At 37.6% G+C, this 26,959-nt stretch overlaps 1 protein-coding gene across 18 annotated transcripts in view; it reads left to right on the plus strand.

The window, feature by feature from the left end:
• Positions 1 to 26,959, plus strand: part of EPB41L2 (erythrocyte membrane protein band 4.1 like 2) — a 130,613-nt gene that overhangs the window by 97,407 nt on the left and 6,247 nt on the right. For 2 of the 18 annotated variants that reach the window (XM_074819116.1, XM_074819115.1), the window contains 11 exons: positions 3,318 to 3,490; positions 6,251 to 6,432; positions 10,850 to 10,912; positions 13,725 to 13,871; positions 15,244 to 15,348; positions 18,188 to 18,337; positions 19,437 to 19,490; positions 19,700 to 20,257; positions 22,138 to 22,260; positions 22,759 to 22,857; positions 24,973 to 25,053. In XM_074819116.1, coding sequence (XP_074675217.1) covers positions 3,318 to 3,490; positions 6,251 to 6,432; positions 10,850 to 10,912; positions 13,725 to 13,871; positions 15,244 to 15,348; positions 18,188 to 18,337; positions 19,437 to 19,490; positions 19,700 to 20,257; positions 22,138 to 22,260; positions 22,759 to 22,857; positions 24,973 to 25,053 — 1,735 coding nt within the window. Of the gene's footprint in view, positions 1 to 3,317; positions 3,491 to 6,250; positions 6,433 to 8,550; positions 8,617 to 10,581; positions 10,615 to 10,849; positions 10,913 to 13,724; positions 13,872 to 15,183; positions 15,349 to 17,199; positions 17,239 to 18,187; positions 18,338 to 19,436; positions 19,491 to 19,699; positions 20,258 to 22,137; positions 22,261 to 22,758; positions 22,858 to 24,972; positions 25,054 to 26,959 lie in introns of those variants that run through there. The other 16 variants (XM_074819133.1, XM_074819125.1, XM_074819118.1 and 13 more) reach the window with 16 other exon arrangements.

A 26,959-nucleotide genomic window follows, 5' to 3' on the forward strand; every position in this document is an offset into this window, starting at 1 on the left:
GTTATTTATAAAAATTTGTAATGAACTATATTGAAAATGACAATCAAAATGCATTGGATTCACTTGTATCATCTCCACCTTATAGGATTCCCATATCATTTTCAAAAAGCAACAATCTACTTTAAGAAATACAGTCAGACTATGTATCTACATTAATCTTTTGAAGTAAGCTTAGTCTGCAACTCTGGATCTTAACCAATGGCTGCAGAAACCTGCTTATAATTCTGCTTTATGATGTTTTGTTTGACATTTCCATGATTGTTTCAGTGTCGCCCCAGAATGTCTTAAAATGGTAAAAGCATAGTCTTCAGTTATTTTATGTAATTAAGCTTGTAATACAAAAATCCATTCAAATGCCCTTAATCAGGAAGTAATTAGTTCTCTTGTTTTTCCACATTAAAAGATTAAAAGTTTATCTCAGCAGGGTGGAAGATAAAAACAGCAGTTAATGCTGTAGCCTTGCCAAGACTGGAAAATAACATAAAGAACCTTGGAAAAACCCTCTTAGCCTTCTTCCTCTTAATGCATAATGCACTCTCTCTTGGAAATAATGTGGAGAAATAAATTGTCAGGCAGTTTTATAGAAGCAATGAAAGTGAAGCTCCAGATACTTGAAATTTTATTACATAAGTGGCCTTAGTGCAGAAGGGCCTGTCTTGAATTCTGTTTTCTTTAAAAATGTGTTGGAAGACATTAGGATTCAGGTGCATGCATATGCATCTTAGGCATGCAGGACTGGATCCTTCTAGCTAGCACTCTGACAAAGCCATAAACATCCTCTCATAGTGAAAATGGTAACCTTCTACCTAGCTGTATTGGATTTGTGTGGCAAGGTTTTGGTAGCAGGGGGGCTATAGAGGTGGCTTCTGTGAGATGCTGCCAGAAGCTTCCCCTACGTCCGATAAAGCCAATGCCAGCCGGCTCCAAGATGGACCCGCCACTGGCCAAGGCCAAGCCCATCAGCGACGGTGGTAGCACCTCTGTGATAACGTATTTAAGAAGGGAAAAAAAACAAACCAGGGGGGAACAATTAGCAGTGGGGAGAGAGAAGTAAGAATATGTGAGAGAAACAACTCTGCAGACACCATGGTCAGTGAAGTAGGAGGGGGAGGAGGTGCTCCAGGTGCCAGAGCAGAGATTCCCCTGCAGCCCGTGGTGCAGACCATGGTGAGGCAGACTGTGCCCCTGCAGCCCATGGAGGTTAACACTGGAGCAGATCTCCACCTGCAGCCATGGAGGACCCCATGCCAGAGAGGTGGATGTGCCCGAAGGAAGCTGTGACCCTGTGGGAAGCCCACGCTGGAGCAGGTTTGCTGGCAGGACTTGTGACCCCGTGGGGGACCCACGCTGGAGCAGTCTGTTCCTGAAGGGCTGCACCCCGTGGGAGGGACACACAGTGAAGCAGTTCATGAAGAACTGCAGCCTGTGGGAAGGACTCATGTTGGAGAAGTTCATGGAGGACTGTCTGCCGTGGGAGGGACCCCACGCTGGAGCAGGGGAAGGGTGTGAGGAGTCCTCCCCCTGAGGAGGAAGGAGCGTCAGAGACAATGTGTGATGAACTGACCACAACCCACAGGCCCTGTCCCCCTGCACTGCTTAGGGGGAAGAAGTAGAGAAAATCAGCAGTAAAGTTAAGCTTCAGAAGAAGGGAAGGGTTGGGGAAGGTGTTTTTAAGATTTGGTTTTATTTCTTACTATTCTATTCCCATTTGATTGGTAATAAATTCATTTTTTGCCCAAGTTGAGTCTGTTTTGTCTGTGACAGTAACTGGTGAGTAATCTCTCCATGTTCTTATCTTGACCCACAAGCTTTTCGTTATATTTTTTTCTTTCCCCTGTCCAGCTGAGGAAGGGGAGTGACAGAGAAGCTTCAACCCACCACACTAGCTCACCGTTCTTTTTGCTAAGTATCTCAAAATTCTTCAGTGTTGCTGAACTATCTTTAGAATGACTGTCAGTTTTCAGAACCCACCATTGGATAATGTCTTAACATATGTTGGATTGGATTCCACTGACACAGATATTCCCTGTGCAAATGCTTCAAAAGAGGAGAACAAAGCATACTTTTAAGTCTCGCCTGCCCATCTGTGTCATCCTAAGTACAAAGGGCATAGCAGTTGCTGGTTCTGCTTGAAAGAAGCTGATGTTCAGTGAGCTGCTCATTCTTTGCAGATGCTCAAATCAAAAAGCTCTATCTGGAATAGTCTGATGATTTTATACGGAGAGAGAATAGGCCATGGAGACTGCCATGCTGGGTAAGCATGTATTTGCAGCACCACATTGATCCAGGAAGGAACACCAAAGACCTTTCTAGAGAAGCAGAGAGTGGGAAGAGTTCCTGCAGTGATGACTATTTATCCTATCAGCAAGGATGGCACTGGAACAAACAGTACCCTTGGTGTTGAAGCTGATGGCTCAGATTTCAAAAACAAAGTACAAACCATGAGGGTTAGATGAATAAGAGCTTAAAGTCCTCATACTGAAGGAAATTCAGGGATGTATAGAGGACCTGTCTCTTCAAAGTCATGTGGTATCAAAAACTGGTGGAACAAAGCAGAATCCCTCACAGCAAATTCTGCCACATTGATACTTGGAGTTTCTGACACTGACACTTAGGTACAAACATACATACCCAGCACAGAACCCAACATTAATAGTACTCATAACTGAATCTCTTTTTCACCCTTTTCACAATATGCTTTTCTTCCCCTCCTTATACCCAACAAGCATCAACCTACATAAGTCTATAAATGACATTGTAAAGAAACTGAAGTCTGAATCTAGCTTGTTAAACTTGTTACTGTTGGGTCACGACTCTCCAGCCATCTCAATCTTTTTTTCACTTGATACAGCCTTCTATGCAACTTTGAGATGTCATTCCCTAACTTTGAGGAATAGCAGCTGCTATATTGGTACCCCAAAATATAGGAAAGACACTGGAAGTGGGCTGTATAGTTTCTACTATAAGTAACATTCTAAGGAGAGAGATGTGAGAGGTATTCTTCATGGACCTATTATGGCCTCAGCTTTCTACAAAAAATACAATTTAACCACGATAGCACCAAAATATAAGGATCCCACATACTTAGTCATACTGTGGAAAATGTGATGGTTATCAGCACCACTTCAACTGCAAATAATAAATAACATGCATTGTTTTAGAAGTTCTTCTCAGAGCTTACGGTAGAATCCTTTCTTGGAGTTCACAAATCATGCATGGTAAACTGAAGTTGAAATACAATAAGTAGCTTTAAAGTACCTCATTAAATGCATAAAATAAAGCCTTTTTAACTGACTTTCCTCATATTTACTTTTTAGACTTGTATCACCAGAACAGCCTCCAAAAGCAAAGTTTCTAACCTTGGGTTCAAAGTTCCGCTACAGTGGACGTACGCAAGCACAAACACGACAGGCTAGCAACCTCATAGACAGACCAGCTCCACACTTTGAACGCACTTCAAGCAAACGTGTTTCTAGAAGCCTTGATGGAGGTATGGAATTTCACTTATTTCTTCAGTGTAATGATTACATTATGTGTTGTCACTCTGATCTGACCAACATTCAAAAACGTTGACATTTTGGATGGCCAGAATGTCAACTGACAGATCTATTCATTTCAGTTTCTGGTGGGTGATGTGAGGAATAGCCACTTTGGTTACTTCTCAATTTTAGGTGACCTAAACAGTAAGTTGAGTCACTGCCTAAATTGTGTGGCACTGCTGTGAATATATGGAGGATTCTATATTGGACATGTACCATCTGTGTTCACTACTCATGTCTGTTTTACGGGGTAGGCATGCACTATATGCTGTTGATTGGAATTGTTTGGTCAGTGTCATCTTTTGGGCTCTGGATTGGCCTGAGTGCCTCTTCACCAAACATGAAAGGCAGAACAAGTTGTTTCTTCTAGTTTTGTATCATTTTGTTCAGTATATTGTTATTCAATACTTCTCTGTTTAGATAACAATTTTTATGTTGGGGTTGTTTGCATAGCTAAAATTTTTTTGTCATTACTGGTGCTTGGTCTCTTTGAGCAGAAACACCTTCTAGTTTCCTTTATTGGAAACAGGCATGCTTTCCAAAGGCAGGTATAACAGCAGTATGTGAGAGATGTAGAAGCACGTGTTTTACTCAAAATCACTTCTGAAATAATATAAAGTAGAACAATTCTTCAGAAAAATGATGTGAAGCTTGACTTAGATTCAGACATACACAACTTCACTAGAACAAAAGTGAACTGTGACAATGATGTGAGTTTAGCTACAATTCAGCTGTTAACTTTAGCTTATTTTCTCCAAAAATCTTTTACTTAGAAGACACTTAATTATGCAAAAACTAATTCTTCTATACTGGGACAAATGAGCAAACTGTGACGCTTGCTTGGAAAACCTTCTGAGAACCAAAGCAAAAATAAGAGGCAAAAATGCTTGCACTGGTAGAATGTGATGAGTCCTTGTGGCAACCAAAAGACTCATCACCACATCAGTGTTACTGTCTGAGTCTGGTTTAGTTCTTGTACTTTTGTTTTAGAAGCAATTAGAATTCTTCCCAACTCTTGGAGATTGTATCATCAAGGCTTTCTGGGATCCCTTGTGCACACTGTGCAGAATACAGAGGTTTATGCATGTGTGTTCAGGCCCAAACTTTCACTCTTAGAGAAGAATCACAGTTAAGATTTGGGCACGATAAAACATTGCTCTTGGTTTTCCTTTTTTTCTCCTTAATCATCTTTTGGTTTCATCTCAAATGAAACCAACTATTCCTGGCCAGCATTTAAGGCATCTTGCTGGTGTTGCCATCTGCAGGCTGTAATAGTTTTAAACTACGTTCATTCAAAGTCAACCTTAAATATTGTTCTTTCTTCAGACAGTAGGCCAGATGTAGGTTCATACCGTGAGTGTACACCTGAAATGAGAAATTCTGCAGAGGGTGTGCTTGCAGTCTGCCACTCCTTTGTGAGCAGCATGTCCAGTGCCGTTGTTCCTCCCAAATACCCAGAGTTGCATACTCATCCTTGTAAGGGTTACTCTTGCTCTACTCCCACCTTGCCCTCACTAGACAGACTGCAACATGCTGGAGGAATGGGCTGAAAGGAACCTTATGAAAATCAACAAAAATAAATGCAAATTCCTGTATCCGAGGAGGAGTAACACCATACACCAGTACCTGCTGGGGGACCAGTTGCACTGAAAGCAGCTTTGCAGAAAAGGATCTGAGGACTCCTGCTGGACAAGTTGAACATGAGTCAACAGTGTGTCCCTACGGCAAAGAAGGACAGCTGTATCCTGGGCTGTACTAGCAAGAGCATAGACAGCACATTAGAAGAAATTATTATTCCTCTCTACTCAGTACTTTGTGAAGACCATATCTGGAGTACTGTGTCCATCTTTGGGCTCCCCAGTATTAGATGGGCATTGACATATTGCAGTGAGCCCAGTAAGGGCAACCAAGCTGGCCAGAGGACTGCGGGCCTATATGAGGAGAGGCTGAGGGAACTGTGGTCCTTCAGCTTTAAGAAGAGAAGGCTGTAGTGAGATACTGCTGTTCACAGCTACCTACCGGAAAGGTATAGAAAAGACGAAGCCACGCTTTTCTCAGAGATGTCCAGTGATGAGGCAATGGGATGTGCCTGCAAGTTGAGACACAGTTAGAAATAAGAAAATTTTTTTGTTTTGTTTAAAAAGACCTTGGATATGCTCAAAACTCAACTGGACAAGTCCCTGAGCAACCTGGTCTGATTGGACCTTCTCTGAGCAGGGTTTGGACTAGCTGACCTCCAGATGTTCCTTCCAACCTAAATTATTCTGTGATTTGTCAAAAGTTACTTGTGGAATTTGAGGGACATATGCCCAAGAAATACTCTGTTTGCCACCCAAGGATTGATCAGAAGCTTAAGTTGCAGAACTTACTACTTAGAGAGGCCCTGAAAGCCTAACATCCCAAATCCCACAGTACCTTCATTTTCTCTTCCAAGACTGATCAGAAAGTTGATCATTAAATGCCCACCTGATACTGTGAGTTTTTTTCCCTTGCATAATAAATGCATATTATATGACAAGGGTACATTACTGTTCATATCAGTGCAATGTGAACCATAGACTTTTTGCAAAACCAAGAAACTGAAAAATATTGTATCACTCTCTAACTAGCTTGTATTGCTCATTGCTGACATCATCATTTTGTTAAGAAGTCTTAAAAACAAAATGTTCCAACTTACCCCAATTAACCAAAATGATTTTGTTCTCTAATAGCTCCCATGGGTATCTCAGACCAAAGTCTGCTAAGAGACTTCCCTGCTGCTGGAGGGCAGGCTGCTGGAGATAAAATCATTGACATTGAAGCTGCTGGTCAGGCCAAGTTAAAAGAAGGTGGCAGAGAAGAAGATGGAAGCCCAGTCAAAACTCCGCAATTAGAATTGACTCAGGATGGAAAGGTATGGCTGACTTTCACAACAAAATTACTTGTTCATGTGGTGTGTGTCCATGTGTGATAATATAGTGCCTATCACTTCTGAGCATCATACAGAACACCATATTAAAATATTAAAGTCAAAACTGTCAAGTGGTTTCTGTAGGTTTAACTTAATGTAAGTGTATGTAAGCAAAAGAGAATACAGACTTCTGAATAGCATTCACCTAGGGTTTCTTTTATTGCTATAAATTTAATTTGAATTCTCAATAAGCTTGCATGAGTTCTTGGAAAAATGTTTCAAAGGGTAAATAATGTTTTATTAATTTCCTTAGTTTATTCAGACTTAAAAAAAAATTATTAGTATATCCACAGTTGTGTACATTCTACAAAGTTGCGTATAATGACTGTGTTTGATTACTATAGGTAACAGTATCATTTTAGTAGCCATTGCAGAATTACTCCATCCTTTAGAAACTTGTATGTTGACTGCAGTATAAATTTCTGTGAAAAGTCGAGTACATTGGTCTGTTCCTGTTGCAAACAACCATTGACTTGTTTGTTTGAGCTACTGGGGGAATAGGTCAAAAAATTAAATGTAGACCTTGAATGATTTGATGTAAAAATTTCCTTAAAAAATGTCAGCTAAAATCTGCTCTCTTCTCTCTTGGAGATCATTTCTTTTTGGGGCAGTTATTCAGAACTTTCTTTCATAATTAAAGAGTAATTTTGTTTTCAAACATTTTGCAAGTTAGCTACCCATTTGATTCCTAGGGGGACTGCTGAGTTTCTCTGTGTGGTTCATATGTTCCCACTGCATTCAAGTGTAGAAAGGGAGCAAATACCCACAGTTGCTTTTTTTTTTTTTGTTTACTGGCAAGTTGAAATAATTTTGAACTAGCCTAGGAAAAAGGCACACACAGAGTTTCTTTATGGGAGAAAAATGGTAAAATAAATTACTACAACTTTGGGCTTGATAAAATGGTGATACTCCCTTGTTTTCAAAGTGGCAGTATCTTTCAATATTTTAACCAAAAGAAGAAAAAAAAGCGGTATTTTGAGAAGTTGTTCCAGGAAGCTGTTCATTAAGGTTTTGTTACACATGCCAATTCTGTGGCCAGCTTTCTTTCCCCCCTAGCACAGATACTTCTTTTCCTTTCTGGCTCTCTTTAAGTCTTAGAGGAAATGGTTATAAACCTAAGAATCAAAGTGCCAGCTTGTCTTTCGTGTATTGCACTGTCCCCTGACCTTTCTGCCAGAGCTCTGAATGTCTGTCTGCTTACATCTGTTGTAAGTGACTACTACAGTTCAAAAGTGCACAGTTCTTTACAGCCTGAGAACAAAACATTTGTAATGGGTTGCTTTCATAATCCACAGAAGTAAACAAGTTGGCTCCTTGTAAAACACAAAGGGATTTTTATTTTAGTTGTCACTTCTATTGCATTAGTAGACTTATCCCTGCTTCTAAGTAAAAATTTTCACTAATAATTTCTTTTTTTTCCCCTTTTCTTGTGCATTCAAACTTGCATTTTGTTGTGCTTTCATTTTCCACTGTGCACAGAATTTTTTTCTTCAGCTCACTCACGTACACCCATCATCACTACCCATCCATTCTGTGTCATCCTATCTCACAAACCTGTCACCAGTCCCTGAGATGGACATGCTTTCAGATATTTCAGAGGAAGATCCTTTTGGGGAGCCCCTCCTTACGATCCCAGACATCTCAGAGTGCAATTCCATGAAAGAAACACCAGATCATAATAAAAATGAAATAGCTTTACCAGATAATATCTTGGAATCTATGAGACCCCTAGCTAGTCGAGGCTCCCCCGCCATGGAGGGAAAAATCCACACAAATGACTACAAAAGCACTAAGTTGTGTGTCTCATGCAGCTTTATCAGATGCTTTTCTTTTAGTTTCCATTCGCTGCTTGATGAGGATGGTTATATTACTTTTCCTAGCCTTCCTGATGTTTGCATCTCTTTCCTCCCACCTGGCCTTCAGCACTATATTCCTATTACCTCTCCTTCCTTCATCCCCTCTTTTCTCCTTATCTTCGTGCTGCTTCTGTCTGCTTTCCAGTCTGTTCCTTTTTCACTCACATTTTCCCTTCCTCTCGCTCTGTCCCTCTGCTACCTGGAGCCTAAGGTGACTTCCTTTAGTGCCGCTAATGACAATGACCTGAATGACAAAGCAGAGGAAGAGGAGGTGTGTAATTTTGTTGCTTAAAATGTTGACACTTGCACATAGCTTTTATGCTTGTTCTCCCAGAGGCCTGCTCACTTTTGCACACTTCCTAGGATAGGGATATGTCATGTACATGCCTGTATATATATAAATACACACACACATGGATATCTGTATCTTTCCAACTTTTCTCATTTGTGAAAAATTGCCATTGCAGGATTTTTAGTCAATAGATAGCTGGTGGTTTTTCTGCCTGAATTCCTACAGCATGCATAATTTCATTAGATTCCACAGACACTGAGCTGCAGGTAGAGTTGCTTTGTAGTTCAAAATGTTTACGAGCACATAAATCTGAATACTGAAAGTGCTGTCTAATAATAGATATATTATTACTTGATACTATTTTCAAGTTGTGCTACTTGCACTGTCAGTTTGTGTTAAAATGCATGTCTCCTGTGTGCATTGACTGGAATGCACATCTCCAAAGTTCTTTTTAGATCTGAAAAGTGAAATTCCTAAAAGTTGAATTCAGAAAACTGTGAATGCTTTAAAATCAGCTTTTTTGTTATTCCAGATTTCAGATGTTTCTGCTCTACAAGGGTGTGTGCAAAGTTGAGTCTGTCCAAGGCACTTTTTTTTTTTTTTTAAAGTGCTTTGATTAATCTCTAGCAGCAGTTAAGGTGGAGGCTGATTTTGTTCGTTAGCTGGGATTGTGGGTTGTGTCAGACTTTAATCACTGGAGTCTGAACATTCTTTGAAATACACTGTTAAAATTGCTGTACAGAAGCCTCAGTCACACTAATACGTTGCTCTGATCATCTGGAGTGGTTGACAAAACACCTCCTTTCCTTATGTTTGCTGCACATATTACAGCAATACCACTAGAAAAAGGTGTTTTATTTTGATCTTCAAAGGAAATATGAAATCAAATATTAAAGAATCAAAAAGGAGGAGGGCCTGTTCAATGTTACATTTAACAAAGTTTGTTAAACTGATTAAACCAATACAAATATACACATTAAAACCATGCTAAATATGACATGACGTTATTAAAAACACGAATCTAAAATAAATTAAAAACATGACTTTAAAAACTTGCCCAGTTTTTCTGTAACCTAATTCAATCCATCATTTGTAATATAAAGTTGCAGAAAATAGAACCCCAGATAAGTGAGAAATTAATAAAAATGCATTATTTACCACATTATGTGTGCATTCACACAATCCAAAATGCAACGGTATGTGCAGTAAGTAAACCCCTCTTCAAATTTATGTACTTGCACAGTGTTGACTTCTAAATGCATCTTTTCCCAAGATTAGCAGTTCATATTTGTACCTGTGGAAAGACTGGGAGGTGGTTTGCTTTTTAAAGAATGCTGTTCCTTAAGGCATTCAGAATACTTGGAGGTAAGATACGAAGAGTAGCTATCATTTCCAAGAGAGTGCGTTGCAGTTTGAGGAAGAATATATTCACCTAAAAAAGGGGGATGGGGTGCAAATAAGTCATCCCAAGACAGCAACATTCTTAAAATAATTAACACAGTTTGTAAATACAGTATTTAGCTGTTTGACTCGAATCCTAAACTCTCTTACCAAAAGAACTCATGCATTAGATTCCATGTTCCCATCAACTTGTGGCAGAGTTTAAGGTGCTTACCATAGAAGTTATGCATATCATTTTTTTTCTTTGCTCATTCTTAAATTTCCATCTGGGAAAACACTGAAAAGTACAGCAAGAAAGGTATACAGTGTGAAACTTCCATTTTTCATGCCACTTATGCCAAATATTACTTCAGCCATTCTACAACAATCTAGGTGAAAGAAGACCAAAGTCGCTTAGTAATTTCAACATCTGGGGCTGAAACAGTAAAGGTCTGTAAATATAGCACGCTTTGCAGCATTTACAAAGAGATGAAGCCTCTGTGTTAGTCTGTAAGCATATGTTAACAGTTCCTTTTCTTGATAATTTGCCACGTGCTCACATAGGTGGAATCTGAAGAGGAGGAAGCACAGCAGAAGGTGCATGGTTGTTTTTTTACAATTAAATCTGGCTGTAGCTGCCTGCCTTGTTAGCGCCCTAAACTTTCTGTGGATTTAGACTGAATAGTGCCTTTTTACCTTACCATTTTATTTCCTTTATTTAACTGTCTGATTCTACGGATCTTTTTTTATTTACTTGCTTGTACATCTTATATTCATTTTGATTTTTTTTTTTAATTTTTTTTTTTTTTGTGTGTGTGGCTTAATTTCACAGAGCAATTCCTTGAGAGTAGACGGGGAAAATATTTATGTCAGACATAGCAATTTAATGTTGGAGGTTTGTATATAACATAAGAAACACTTTCCCTTCTCACGGGCTGCCAGGCTGCATGGGATGGGAGGTCACCTGCAGGCTGTTATGGACACAGTGCATGAAGTGCATGGGGGAAAAAGAGCTTGGAAATGTTGCATGTTATCATTCTAGTTTCTGAGTTTAAATATAATTTAAAAAAAGCCAAACCCAACAAAAAAAAAATCCAAACAAACAAAAAAACCCTCAGCTTGAACATTGATTGTACATTTTGTTTATTTTTGCTAGATGTTTTCAAGGTGGCAACTGGGAATAATAGCCCTATTTAGATAAAGCAAACCCATAGGTCCAATTCATAATCCTAAATGGGATTTTTATACATTGCTCTTCAAAGTGTGCATCTTGTGTTGATCAGGGTTTCTAATTTTTGCCAGCTTAATCAACCTTTATCAAATACAGTACCTGAATAAATGAAATTAGTAAGGCACAAGCAGTGGTAGAAGTATGGAAAATCTAATTCTGGTTCTGACGCTCATTGATTTTAGCAGCTCTGAGAAACATACGTGCGGATCAGATTTTTAAATGGAATGTTTAGATATGTTTCTGAAATCTTTATTTTTTTAATTTTTCAAAGGGAAGTAATTCTTGCTTCCTAAAGGTTGTTTTTCACTGAAGATGAGCAACAGCAAAGCGCTTTGAACAGTATGCTAATGCATAGTGCTTTGTCACTGAAGTAGAGATTTTTATTATAAGAATTTCCATATAATCTGTTAATCTGGATTATTTTAGCAAAAACTGCCCGTAGTTGCAATCCATATCATTTTGCTTGTGGTTATTAACAAGCTAGTAACTGAAGAAATTTTAGAAAATCCTACTGCTGTCTTTAATTTATTTTATTCATCCAGATGGGGCTATAAATAATTCCCTTTGTCATAAAAACTGTCTTTTTGAAAGTCATTGCTTTTGTTCAATAATAAGGAGATATATGGATCGCAGTAACCCAACTAATATGTTTTTTGGCTTTTTGCAGCTTTTGATCATTACTGAAACTTTGCTTGTGTATAACTTACTAAAGCACTGAAAGCGTGCATTGCATAACTGTGCTTTGATCAAGTCCAAGAAACGTGCCTTGTGTCAAGCCAAGACAGGTTTTAAAATAATGACACAATTGTTACGAGCTTCAGTTGTGTAACAGAATGCCTTTGGCATAAGGTTTTACTTCATTCAGAAAATACATACTTAGGGGGTCATATTTAATGTCTTGTTTGTTAGTCCTAGATTAAAAGTGAAGCACTGCTCCTGTGACAGTATGAACCTACTGAGTTGCCAGAAGGGGAGAGGCTTGGTGTTCAAAGTGCATGTGTGAATACTCGCAGAATTAGGAAATAGATGTGCGACACCAAACTCTTACTGGGGCTGAACATGCAAGTGAAAAGAAATTAGAAACTAATGAGTTTGTGTTGGGTTAGGATTTTTCATGATTTAAGATGAGGCGTCTTTGCATTGTGACTATAAAAATCCTAACCAAAATATTAAAAGTAAAATTTCAAAATGTTCTGTAACAGAGTATATAAAATCTTTGTACAAAAACCAGATGCTTTACCTAAATTATTGTATCTGATTACATTCTTTTGATAAAACATCTGTAATAATTATGTCTACATGGGTATTATTCCATTTTAATCTTCAGTCTTTTAATTCTGTACTAAAAATGGATCTGAGGCTTAAACTTGAATTTCACCACAAAATACTGAAAAAATATTCTTGTGTTAGGGCGTGCATAACCAACAGAGGCTTTGCTCGAGACCTGGCATGCTGGAAGGAGGACAGATTATGAAACCTGCTCTTCCCACCAAGGCCCAGCATTGTATTTAAAGGATAATGAATTTCCAAGAGAGCTAAGCAGATAGATTTTTGCCTACTTACCAGAACAGTTATGTTTCTGCATAGCTCCTGATCCTTACGTCTGTTCCTGTATCTGTAGCTTATAGCTATTTGATCCAAGGTGCTGCAGTTTAGCCTTGGTGTGTCATCAAAAAATCTAGTTTGATATTCATGATGTGGTGTCCCCTTTGGCACTTGCCTGTGTAGGTGCAATTTAGAAAGAACACCTCTTTGGGATTGGCGTGCACAAAAACTATTTGTGTATGTAGTAGCACTACTTGAGTGCTGTGTCTGTTGTCAGGTTCTTAAATGTAGAATTGGCAGATATCAGGCTTTAAGTCTTTAAATTTGATTCTTCCAGCAAGTTTAAGCCTACATGACAGCCACAATGAGTAGTCCCTCTGAAGTTAAGCAGGTGTTAGTTGCTTGCATATTTGGCCCTGTAGTATTGTCTTCACAGAAACATTTTTCATGGAGCTTGTAATATCAAGAAAGATGCATTTTTATAATGCTTCTTGGGTTAGACTATTCTCTCTTACAGCTACCTTCAGTAATGTTAATTGTGCAATATCCCAAAATGTTTGCTTCTGTGCTTACAAAATTTTAGATGAAAGCAAACAGCTACTGGAAATTATTATTGTTTCAAAGGGCTAGTGGTTTCATGTTTTGGATGAAAATAGCCTTTTGTTAAATAACCATGAACAGTTTTGTTTTTCCTTTGCCTTAAAATATGAAGGAAACAGTGTATGAGTGGCCCTTCATTACAAAAACAATACCAAAAAATCTTGGTTCCCTTATTTTAAGACATTCCAAAGAAGAATAGCCCTTCAGACACAAGGCACTTTCCTTGGTTTCTTTTCTTTTTTTTTCCTTTTTTTTTTTTTTTTGTTTTCCAGTTAAGTTTGCTTTTGTTGTCGTGTTTTGTCCTACTTTGTTTTATGTTGCGGGTTGCTAGGACCTGGATAAGACCCAGGACGACTTACTGAAACACCAGGCTAGCATTAGTGAGCTCAAGCGCAATTTCATGGAATCCACACCTGAACCACGCCCAAATGAGTGGGAAAAACGGCGTATCACACCTCTGTCCCTACAGACACACGGGGTATGTCATGGCAGACACTTGTCCGCATGCATTTCCATACAGCCCTGAATATAGTACAGTAAATGCAGTTTGTCCTTTAGATTAACACTTTCTTTGGCTAATGCAATATTTGTTTATACTAAGTATACATTAACTTTTTACCACTTGCCATTGGACCTGACTTTAAATGTGTGGAATTTAATTCTTCTACAAGAGCAACTGAATTAGAATCACTAGAAAAAAATGGAGGTGATGGCAGTATTTTCCTGTTTGTTAAGGACAGCTTAAATTTCACTTTGATTTACACAGATTGATGGAGATGCCTTTGCAGTTGCTGCAGAACTTTTCCCTCCTTTTCTTTCTCTTTAACTCTTCATAGACATCTTGTGCATAAACACACACACAGCCTGCGTGTTGTTTCAGAAGGACCTTATATAATCAGTTAATTTACAGTGTTGACTTCTTCAGGACATGTTTAATGTAGTTAAAATTTACTCACCTTAATCTCCAAAATTAATTTATCTACTTTTTCTCTATACCTCCTTCCCGACTGAACCTTAAACCAGCAGTTTGGAAAATGATTTCCTAGAAATATCATCGTGAATGCTTGTGGCAAGAAAACTACCCAAATAAATTTCTTTTGCTGTTGTGAAACTTTTAGTTTTATGGAGATTGATTTGCTTCTTCTTTCACAGAGTAGAGGAGCAAATCAGTCTTCAAAAGCAATCAGTTTATCTTCTGTTGTTATCCTTTTCTTTCACCATTGTTCCTACCCTTCCCTCCTAAATGTATTGTTGTTCTACCCCATTAAATTCTTAAGTATTCTCTTCAGTCCCCACTTTCAAGTGAACTTTCAAGTAAGCTTGCTTGATTCTACCAAATGATTTTTGTTAATAAGACATTATTTCAGTAAGATACTTAAGCTATCTGAACTGTATGTGCATACGAACAATACAGTCACTGACTGTATGGATCACTTCTTTAATGACTATTTTGTTAATTTATGGGTAATGCCAAGAAATTATTCATCAGATTTCTGAGTAGTACCTGAATATTTCTATGCATAGTGGTATATGCATAGGTACAAATGCTGCTCAAGTTTTCAGATGTCCATGACACATTGGTTAATAGCTATAAATATATTTTTGGTTAAAACAGACTTTTTTTTAAAAAAGTGTAACTTTTTTTTGTTATGTGGTTGTGTGTATTTTCTGTGTTGATTTCTTTGTATTGAGGTTGAGGCCCCTCCAAGTTCTTTATCTCTGTATTTTTCTTTTTCTCATCTAGTATGTTCTGTCACTTTCAGGTGGTTTGGTTTATGTTTATGTAAAAGTGTGTGTCTGTCTCATTATTTGTTGATTTACACTGGTTTTATAAAATGAAAACCAAATAGAAAAAAGGAGACCACATTTTCCAAGTGAAAACGCTGCCTGGGAAGGAGAAGCAATGGACTGCAATGCCATGGATTGCTGGAGCAAAACCAGAGGAAACTGATAAGGTGGCTGCCCTGAAACCTACTGCCTTTTTGCTGTATCTGCTGTGGGCTAGCTTGGGCACTTCTTTCTTTTTCTTTTTTTTTCCTGATGGAGTTAACTTTTTTAAGCCAGTACTGAGAGAAGGTTGAGTGGTAAACCAGGATCTGTGTGCATGTATGTATGTATGTATATAGATAGATACTTGAATGCCAGCAACTTTCTGCTTAAACACCAAACCAGCTGTGAAGTTCTGAATGTTCTGAAGTTCTGTTTGAAAAGAAAACAAATTTTTCACCAGAAAATTACTGTATTTTATGTGACTAGGATGACAGCAAAACATGTATTTCCATTCTATATGGAAATAATTGTCTGCAGTTATTTGAATCTTCACACAAGAACTTTTGCTTTACATGTTCACTATGTAATCATTATTCAGGTAATAATGCTGTAGAAGCAGCTTCATCTCAAAGGCAGCCTGGTTCTGAGTACCTCCACGCTTCCATGCTTCTCTTTTCATCCAGGAAAAGAGGGAGGCTTTCTCCCCCATAGCTGGTTTAACATCTATGCAGTGAAAAACACCACATAACCAGGGACTACTAGCAGTGTCACAGTGATGATGGGTAGCAATTGTGATGTTGCTTTTTTACATCACTTTTGGACTATTTCCCACCACCTAGGAACTGGGACAAAAGTAGGTTAACGTAAAGCTGTCAGTCCTATTTCAGTAACATATATAAATATGAGATTTGGGAAGCAGTGTATTTCCATCCTGAATTATTTGTTGATGGATGTTTGTGTTCAAGTGTTTTGTTACCCACAATTTATAAACTTGCTATTAGTAGAGTAATACGTTCCTCAGTCCTATTCCTGGACTGTATGTTTCCTTGCCTTTTAGGATAGTTGAACAATAGATGAGAATAAAGCAGGGATACCACTGCTAATATTCTTTCTCTTCTTCCTTCTTTTGCTCCAGTGAAAATACTTGCAAATAAGTAATTTTCTGTGTATGAGAAATGTTATTTTAGGAACATCTCGTTTGTGCCACTATACTTCTGTATCACCATCCTCCCACAAATGCACAGCATCTGTGACTTAATTATAATAGAAATTGTGACACATTGATATGTATGTCACAAATAAATATGTGAAATGTATTTTTTTTAAATCCGGCCCTGCTGCTTGTAAAGAGTATTTCATGTTAGTGTATATGACTATGTACCAGAAGGAATTTGCTAGGAATTTAAACATCTTCACAGTCTGATACATTATTGTAACAACAGTAAGTTGATGAAAAGTGCCAATTTTATCTATACATTTAATTATTTGTACTAAACACCTCCTCAGGGAACACGGGTTACATTATCCATCAAATTGTGTGATTGGGGGTTTCCTTTTAAAAGATTAGAAGACCTAGAAATTTGAAGGTGGTTAAATGCAAAAAGATGGGTGGTATGTGCCTGTCTTTAATTATACACATGTGTGGGGAGAGAGAGAGATGCACACAGTCTGACCACATACTGCATAAAGGTTTTCTTTTCCTGCCTTTTTTTTACGGCTTTGAGTGGTTAGAAAACATGCGGTACCAGAGTATAGTAGAAGGAGTATCATGAACATTTTTGCCTTTTGATGCAATCTATTAATAGATGAACATCCACTGGGTGCAGTAAACGAGGGAAAAAAAGTAGGGGTGAGGGGCAAGCACATTGCTCTGATGGATACTGAATGTTGCATGAGGGCAGCTTTAATAACTTGTATTCACATTAAATTTTCTTAGCCACCTTTGAAATATACTTTACATTTTATTGTAGGGAAAAAAATACAGGCGTTCTTTTTCCTTTCTTTCTCTGTTCTTCTGCATGCCATATGTGTTGTAGTATATGCATAGTAGCATGGTGTGACTTACGTCAGTTCAGATTCTACATTGCTACTCACACGGTGAGTCCCCACGGACTGCAGTTGTCTGCATGGCACCTTGGCTTTACTCTGGCATGTGCTTCTACTGAGATTCTCTGTAGTATCGTTTTCTAAGACAGTTTGTCTAAGGCTATCTTATTGAATGTTGTCAAAATGTGTTATGTCATGTTAGGTATTTGTTATTAGCTTTTTATTTTAATTGTTTTTATGTCTAACTTAATACAAGCACTCATGGAAGGAAAACCAGAATAAAAAATTTTAGCGTTTTTGGAGGCTTGTACCCACATGAATTTTAAGTTTGCTTTTCCATACAGAATTACAGTATTACAGAAAACAGACCTGACTATGAATATAATTCATGCTTTAAAGCAATGTACCCTTTTACGTATGTTTGAATAAAACAAGTTTTCCCAGTAGAATGGGAAAGGCTTTTTAAAAACAGATTAATAGAAATTAATTTGCTTATGTTATTTAAGCATTTGAAAAACATATATATAACATACAAAGAAAACCTTGTTTCAGCGTTGTGGGTGTGTATTGTTCAAAGCGAATGTATCTGACTGCCCTGAAGGTCTGAGCCAGTTAGGCGTTAAAAATGGATTTTTAAACGGGAAAAATCCCAGTACTAAATATGGAAATAATGCCAAGTAAACTGTTCTGTTTGGAAAATCCATGGAAATGTTAATGTTTTATAATTTTTGTAGTGTGCTGTGCATGGTGGAGAGATGCAGTACTAAAGTACGACTGCGTGTTGTGGTGACAGCAGTTTTTTGTCCCGTCTCTTCTCGTGTCACCTCAGGTCTCGGGGGCCCGTGCTCCTACAGCCCTCTCCCAGCCGCGTCCTCCTCTGTGTCACGTTTCTCTCTTGCCAAACCTTTCCTTTGTAGGTCGCTGCCGCTTCATCCGTCACTGTTTAATTCTTTCCTTTCCCTTTTCTAACTCGTCTAGAGCCTAGAAGAGGAGATAACGTCCATTTTATTTAGTAAGGAGGGCTTTGGCGCGGGCACGCGAGGGCCCTTCGCCGCCGCCAGCCTGGGGCCAGCAGAGGGCGCTGCGGGGGAAGAGACCGCCGCCGCCTCGGCCGCGCCGCCGCCCCAGGTGCTTCCCCGACCCCCTCGCCTCGGTTCCCCCCGGTCCCCCAAAACCCCCGCGCCCGCCCGTGGGCTCAGCAGGTCGCCTGGTTGTGGGGGCCAGCACGCCCCCCGGCTTAAGATTCGTCACCGACCCCCAAAGCCTTAAAAATGCCAGAAAGGCGACCTGCGTCTTACTTCTCATGTATCAGAGCCGGTAAGCGGGTTGCTTGTATGAGAGGGAGAGACATCCAGCTAGAGAGCTTAGCTCTGTTTGCAACACTCAAGAAATATTAACTGGTGCTTGTTTAAGCTTCACCAGGAATGCTGGCTTACGCTCTGTAAGTGCTTTGCTTGGTAAACAGCAATAAAACCTAGGATTAAGTCACAGATGATGTGTTGATTTTTGTATTCTTATCGTTTGAACTCAAATTTTGCTACAAACTGTTCACTTAAAATACATTAGATCAAAAAAACTACCTAATACATAGTTTATGGTGGGCTTTCTGGGATATCCATCACAGATCATTTTGTTGCGGAACAAACACTAATATATCCGCTTAATCTCATCATTTTGACTCCTAACTGAATCCTAACAGGATCATCCCGGTAACCATGTATTGCTATTCTGGCAACATACCACCCTAAACAGTCTGTCTTTTGTTATCTGTTAAGTTTCATAAAGTAACAGATTCAAAGATGAACAACTAATAAAATCTTACAATAAAGTCTTTTTTTTATTTTATTTTGTATGATGATAAACTGATAGTAGAATGCTAAATAGGGTTTTTTTTAACTTTCCCTTAATATTATTTATTCTTAATTCCAGATTTAAATGAGAGAAATAACTGCCTCAGTAGCATCACTGGCCAGTGCATTCATGCTTGTATTTTCAGTCTTTCATAATTAAATTCTTATCCCAGTTAATAATGTCCATAATTCTTGCCTAGTCTTGAATGGAATATTTCAACGAAGTGGAAGGAAATGAGCATAGTTCTATGTGAATCTTGCAGTGAATACACAGTATCTGTCTAGTATCATGCATTAAAAACTTGCTTGGAGGATGTTGCACTGTTGAAAAGGGTTATGCATTGATTTTTGTCCTCTGATTGCTTTTTGTTTCACAGAGACATGCTTCCAGAGCAGAAGGGCCTTGTACTGGAGTCAGCGGTGCTGATAAGGTTCTACTGATTTTTTTCCATAGTTAAATTTGGCTCTAACTCTTCCAATTCATCCTCATTCTTTCTTTCCTTCCTTTTTCAGTTAACCATCACAACCATCTTTTGTTTTCTACATGACATGAACCAGACATCAGCTAATCTTGTTTCCATCATTTTAATTTATTCATATACTCTACTTTTGTTTTTCCTCATGCATGTTTTTTGTGCAGAGTTCACATGAGACTCTGGACATAGTGGAGGAGAAGAATCAGGCAGAGGTTGGGATAGAAGAAACACTAGTCGTAGACGAAACCAACAAAGGGAAAATGCAAGTTGCCACTGATGCTGGGGAAACATGTAAGGTGGAGCATCTGTCAAAAAAGGACTCTTCATCATTGCCATCAGATAGTAGCAGCAGCAGCAGTAGTAGTGAGAGTGAGGATGAAGAGGTGGGAGAATACCAGCCCCATCATAGGGCAATTGAGGAAGTCATCAGGGAAGAACAGGAAGAGGAGGAAGACGTGAAAAGGAAAGAACATGAAGAAAAAATACAGCATGTGGAAGCCACACCAGAATGCAGTAAAGTAAATGTACCAGTTGAGCACACACAAGTTACAGCTGAAGATTTGGTCCAGGAAAATGCAGTTACCATAGCTACAGAAAAGAAGAATTTGTCAGAGGAAATTAAGCAAGATTTAGGTGAAGAAGAGGAAGAACAGCTCAAACTCAATGGAGATGTGTCTCATGTTGACATTGATGTTGCACCACAAATAATTTGTTGTTCTGAGGTAAATGGTAGAACAGTTTGACAACTAGATTAAGCGGAGGTATTTCTTGGGGTGAAAATATACCTGCCTTTCTTCTTCTCCTATTCCTCCAGCTCTTCAGGCATCCAGCAAGACTCAGATCATTTGGAAGGGGAAACCATTGATGAGCAGTGAAATTCTGTCTCCTTCAGTTATGGTTTCTGATTTTTTGCTAGAACTGAGTGAGAATCACCAGTAAGGCAAACCTTCCGAAGACTGACATCTCCTTTTTATCTCCCCCTTACTTTATATGCACATACATAATGTATATTTATTATTTACATGTTTCCAATGTTTTAAGTCTCGTCTCGTCTATTTGTCAATTGTTTTTGACACGTCCATGACATGTAATTGTGATTGGAAAGCTATTGGCAATTGAAATTAGAAAACACCCATCACAAATTTTTGTTCTATTTTTTTTCCCCTATTACTCACTGCTTTTCTTGCCTTTTTTTTTTTTTCCTTTTTAAAAACGTTACGGATTTATAGACTAGAGTAAGTATGGCTAGAAATTGCATAGGTGAGAGCCCTGCATTGTGAAGGGATGAGGCATATATCACAATCTTACTATGAAGTCTTGTAGTTGCAGTAGATATTTAGGGAAGCACGTATGGGTTCCAGTCACAATCAGTTGTCTTAAGCTAAACCAGGTTGAAAGGTTCATTACTGGGCAAACTTTATAAAGCACGATGGGGAAAAAAAGCACAGGGATGTATCTCTTTGTAAAGTTGGCATGATCTTCTGCTGAGTTTTTCAACAATTGGGTGGGTTTTTTCCTAGTTACCTATCTGCTTGTCCTTGTAATGGTGGCAATTTTTTTTTTCTTTGCACTTATATCCAAACAACCTACCTTCTTTCTTTTGTTGTCTTTTGCATACACAGGTGTTCTGATTAATGGTGTGAAATAATTGGTTTATAAGATCTTTAGAAGTTGCAGGCACCCACACTTAAAAATATAGCTATTTTGGAGGAAGGGGAGAAGGGCTTCTCTGTGTGCAAGTGTGTGTGAGGGAAATATTCCCCCCCCCCCCCCCCCCCCGGGATTTCCCCTGACGTGCATCCCAGATCAGTGGGAGATAGTCACTGATGCATCCAGAAAAATATCAAAAGGCTTTACCAGATTTTTTTTTTAAGTTCTTAAATGCATTGAAAATCTGCTTCAATAAGATAAGTCACAAGTTCACTGGCTTACAGACTCCTGGTTAATTGCTTTCTTTCTGATATTGCAGAGAACACCGCGAGAACACATTTAAGTCTAAACGGTTAAAATGGCTTTAGGATTGTTGTCAAAAGAAGACATTGATTTCCAGAATTTTTACACTGACTCCTTAAAATCCAATTGTCAAAGTTGGTTTTCTGTTCCAGAAGTAGTAAATATTAAAAAGTTAAACTTTTATGTAATTTTCTTGGAATTTCTAGTCCATATTTGCAGTTTGACTGAGCAATGATAGTATTTTCCCAGACTAAGTCTAATATGAAGCTTATCTGTCTGAGCTAGCTATCAGCTTCTTTATGCAAACTAAGATTTTGTTTTTCCTAGTGGTGCTCATTTACATATTTTCAATACCTGTGTTGCAGCTTGGTTTTAGCAGTTGCCTTCTGTGATATGTACTGTTGACTGAAACACAGAACTTTGGCAAGGTTATTAGAAGATTAAATTTTCGTACCATGTTATGTAGATACTAGAGGGCTGTTGTATTAGTCTTCATTTCACTTTTCTTATTTATTGCATGCTTTTTATTGGGAAGACAGTCAAATGCCTTACTGTAATAATATTCTTGAGTTTTTGGTTCTGCTTTCTTGGTCCACTTTACAAACTTTCTTCTGTCTTTTGAATTGATTGTTTATTTCTTGCACCACAGCCTCCAGTAGTGAAAACAGAGATGGTAACCATTTCAGATGCCACACAGAGAACTGAGATCTCCACTAAAGAAGTTCCAATTGTTCAAACAGAAACTAAAACTATCACATATGAATCTCCACAGGTATGGTAGCTGGGTTATTATACTGTTTGCAAGCTGGTTTTATTCCAGTTACTTGTAGATCAAAACAGATAATGTAAAAAAAAAATGCTTTTCAAAAACCTATACTTTTTTCTAGCAGCTAAGATTATACTTTAGCTATGAATTGGTTAAGTGAAATGTTTGTAGACAAAACAGTATTACTTCTGAAGTTTTTTGTGTAAGGACTTAGTTGCTATCTGCAAATGTATAACTCATTCTTAGTTATGGAAATTTGATCAAAATATCTCATTGCTCCTGAAAGGAACATGAAACGTTGATCATAAATTTTTCACAAGAATGAACCGTAACAGCAGTCTTACATGACTCAGTAAACTTGGATGGCTTCTATTTAGATTTCTGTTCTAACTAAACTAAAGAATATGTTTAGTGAGAAAACCAGCCTTTTCTCCTGTGAAAACAAAGCTTTTAAATGCCGAAATACAAAAATACCTTCTGGGTTGTGTTTTTTTTTCCTTACAGTTTGATGGCAGTGCTGGTGGTAATGCTGGTGTGCTGCTGAGTGCACAAACAATTACATCAGAGTCAATTTCCACGACTACAACTACACACATCACAAAGGTAGAATATAATAATGTCTCTCTGAACTAAAAAAAAAAAAACAAACAAAAAAAAAAACACCCAAAACCAACAAGCCCTCAAAATAAAGTCTTACATGAAATTTCTCATTTATCTGCTAATTTATTGAAGAAAACTGACTTGAAATGAATTGGATTCATTCCAGACATATGTGAGACTTAATCTTTCTGCACACAGATTTTGAATAGAGAAGCCCTAATGAATAAGCAGAAATATCTGGGAACAGGGCAGGGAGAGGGAGAAATATGATTAGTTTTTTTCATACTTCATATAGGTCTTATTTCTGTGTTTGACAAATGAGTATGTACCTAAATTTTTACAGTTTTGGTCCTTACTGATATCTTACAGAACCTTTGTTAATGTAACTGATTCGTCTGAGGTCCACAGGAACCCTGCTAATAGCGTCAGGTACAAGGATAAACTGAAAAAACTGAGGTTTTCTCAGCCTTTGTGTTGATGATCCGTGTGCTTCTAGGTTTAGAGCGTATTTAAAAACAGATCATACCACTAGATTACTTTGCAAGCATATTTTGGTGCTGAATTATATGCTCTGCATTCCATGCTTGTAAAGGAAAGGAAAATTCAGTGTTAACAGGACATCACATCTGTTTCAGTCTCATCTAATATTTCATGCCAGAGTATGTTAGAACTACCAAAGTGCGATGATGGTGATTATTATTGTTATTATTAATTTCTGTAAATATTTGTAAAATTTTAGGCTGGTCCCAACAACACAGTTTTGCAGTTTTGTCTTTGAATGCTTAACATTGCTTTCTGTAATTTTCCTGGAAAACTATCTTTAGGGTAAAGCAAAAGGGAAGAGGGAAACATAAGGTGTGAGTTTGGGATTTTTCCCCCCAAGACAAGAAGTTTCACATCATTGCAGAATGGAACAGTAATTCACTGCTCACTGGATATATATTCTAAAGATTGAAATATTCTTAAGATTGAAAGTTGTATTCACAGAATGACAGTGGGAGGATGATGTTGGAAAGTTGTCAGATAAAAGTCACATGAAATAAAGCTTAGAATTTAAAGTGTGTATGTTTTGTTATACAGACTAGTCAACGGGTCATCTTCAGTTTTGTGCTCCCTTGTGGAATCATTAAGCCACCACCATTGTAGGCAAAAGTCTTTATTCAATAAATTGTGCTACCACAGCTAGAGGGGGGAGAAAAAAGGTGTACACTTACTTGTCAAGTTCAGATGTCAGGTGATGATGCTTTTTGAAAGGAACCATTAAAGAAAATGGTTTCAGTATTGTCTTCTACTAAAAAATGACTGGGATTACCGTAGTGCAGCAGATCCTTATCTGTTCTTACCAAATGCTTATCATCAATTCAAAAGACTGTTGAATTTTCTAAACTAACTTTCTGTTTTACATCCCGAACTGTTCATTATTGATAAAGGGATCTGTCAGAATAGTTTTAATATTCTGATGGTGTTCTCAACAGAATCATCTTGGATCTTTTCTAATATGGTCAGTGTATCTTAAGTAGTAGTTTATTCTTTTCTCTTATACAGGCTGATTTTTAAAAAAAAGCATATGATGTTATTTCTGTGAGATTTTTTCTATAAACTAAAATGTTTTAAAGTAAGAAATGAAGAAACAAAGCACAAAATTATTTTCATCAGCAGTGTGAAATATGCTGAAAATATCTCACTAAGGTCCATGAATGGCAGCACTGAAAACCAGGTCATCTTTGTATTTAATGGCATAAGATTCTTCAGAGACTGAGAAGAGGCCCATGATAGATGGGTTGAAATCAAAGAAAAGACTCCTGGAATTTACTTGTTGACAGATTTATATGGTGGAAGAAGCTGGAATTCCAGATTGTATGCATATCTAGATCTGTTCAAACTTGGGCTCCAGTAACAGAAGGAATTCTCTATTTCTTGGTTTTTATCAAGTTTAGCAATTACTAAAATGTGACTGCGTAACTGAAAAAGAAAAGGATGATTTAACACTGAGAATATTTACTACTAATTGCAACTCAGTCACAGAAATGTATTTGTTTGGTACAACGTAAAGGAGTGCTTTGTGGCAATATGGAATGATTACAAGGATATTTTCTTCTTTTTCTGTGCCATCTATAGATGGTAAAAGGTGGGGTATCAGAAACAAGAATTGAGAAGCGCATTGTCATTACTGGAGATGCAGATATTGACCATGATGAGGTGAGTATATAAGCTGTTAACACTTACAATGTGCTTTTTGTAGTCTTGTGAGATCTAGATGATATTTCAGAAACCTGAAAAAAGAGAAAGGTAGAGGAGTTGAATAAGAGGACATAGAAGACCCTGAGACTGTTAATTGTGGCAAAGTTGTTAAGCAATCATGTTTTGTGAATAAGTAGCCTTTAGAATATAACTGAAAGAAAAACAGCATTTGTAACTTTGCATCATAGACCATGTGAATAGATTTCTTACTATTTTTAAAGGGATTGCTTTTTTGGAAGAGACTCAGATTTGTTTAGTGCAGCTTTTGCCATTTGGGAGGAAAAACATTACTAAAATAATCTTATTTTGATATATTAATCTGGAGAGATGGGAGCATCTACTGCGTTGTGTCAGCAACATCTGAATGCAGCACTCATTTTGACTGAAAGCTTTGAAATACATTAAAGCATAAACTGCTTGAATTTTAAAAATAGGTTTTGGCTTGTATTTATAGAATTCTGTATAACAAAAGTAATTGTTGATCTGTTGGAATCTTACGTAAGTACCTTTCATCTCAATCAGCACCAAAGTATTATTTTACAATGTCTTAGAAATTAAGGTTAAAAATCACTTCTACCTGCCCAATTAAGAAGGCTTATAGGAAATAGGAAAATAATTGAGAAAGTGCAATTATCTATTCTTTGTAGTGATGATTATGCAATTTTTATTGTTTTTCAGCTAAGAAACTATAGTAACAAGGTCAATCAACAGTCACTGGATAATACAAATGGAAAAGCCTACCTTCTACATAAAGCATAAAGTTGCACTGAATCCAATTCTGACTTTATGAAAGCTACACAAATCAACATAACAGGATTTAATTTAACTTCTTAATTGTAATATACTGAGAGCACTTGGGGAATTTAATTTCACATTTTGATTTGCCTCCAGAAAGTGGCTCTTGACAAGTTGAATCTCTTCTTGAAACTTGTAATGAAATGACAGGGCTGTTCAGCATCAGGCAAGGCTCTTGTTTACCTTGACACATGTTCAGTGCGCTTTGGATGTCTGGAAAGATCACACAATACCTTTAGTATACGAGACAATTCTCTAAGCCCTTCTTTGTTTTGAGATAAGTGCGTAATGAAGTAAAAAATGAAATTATAAAAAAGGAAGTACAAAATATGATTTTAATCACTTAAGTTTAAAGCAGCAGTGAGCAGCTTTTCAGAGATTTAAGAAATCTCTACCACGTTTTCTTCAGTGGATATGGAGCTCTTTAAATGCACAAACTACTGGATGTTTATTCTTTTGTGTTTTAGCTCCCTACATCACTAAAACAGTTTTTTTAGGAAAATAATACTTAATTTGGGATTTCAGGATACAAATGCTTGTATTACTTGTAAGTCAACAATTAGAGACAAGGGTTTTTTATTGGTTTTGGTGTAAACACTGATTCTTAAATCTCAACAGCCACTTTCAAATCCTTATTTGTATTACAGAGATTACACTTGGCATATTGTAAATCATGAACTAATAAAAAATTGTTAGGATTAATACATCAGCAAACATCAGTACTGTACCAGTGCACACTTTGTGTTCTTCTGTACATATTTCCTTAATAGGACTTCAAATTCATTATTATATAATAGTTAAGGTGGCTAATGATGGTGTTTCCAATCTCTCTTCCGAGTTAGTTATTTCTTCTCCCACTTACCACCTATGGTTCAGGAAATTGTCACTTTTCTAAAATAAGATAAACCTTTTTGTTGCATTATATTTTTCTTGTTCCTTCTAGTATATTTCAGGTTTTTTTAGTTGTGGTTGATACTAAGGTGAACCGTGAGCTTACTGTTGCCTCAGAATGCCTTCCAGTTTCTTCTTTTCTTTCTTGTGTTGGATTCCAACAGTAATCCGGCTCGCT

This window comes from Strix aluco, chromosome 3 (genome assembly GCF_031877795.1).
Source record: "Strix aluco isolate bStrAlu1 chromosome 3, bStrAlu1.hap1, whole genome shotgun sequence".
NCBI lineage: Eukaryota > Metazoa > Chordata > Aves > Strigiformes > Strigidae > Strix > Strix aluco.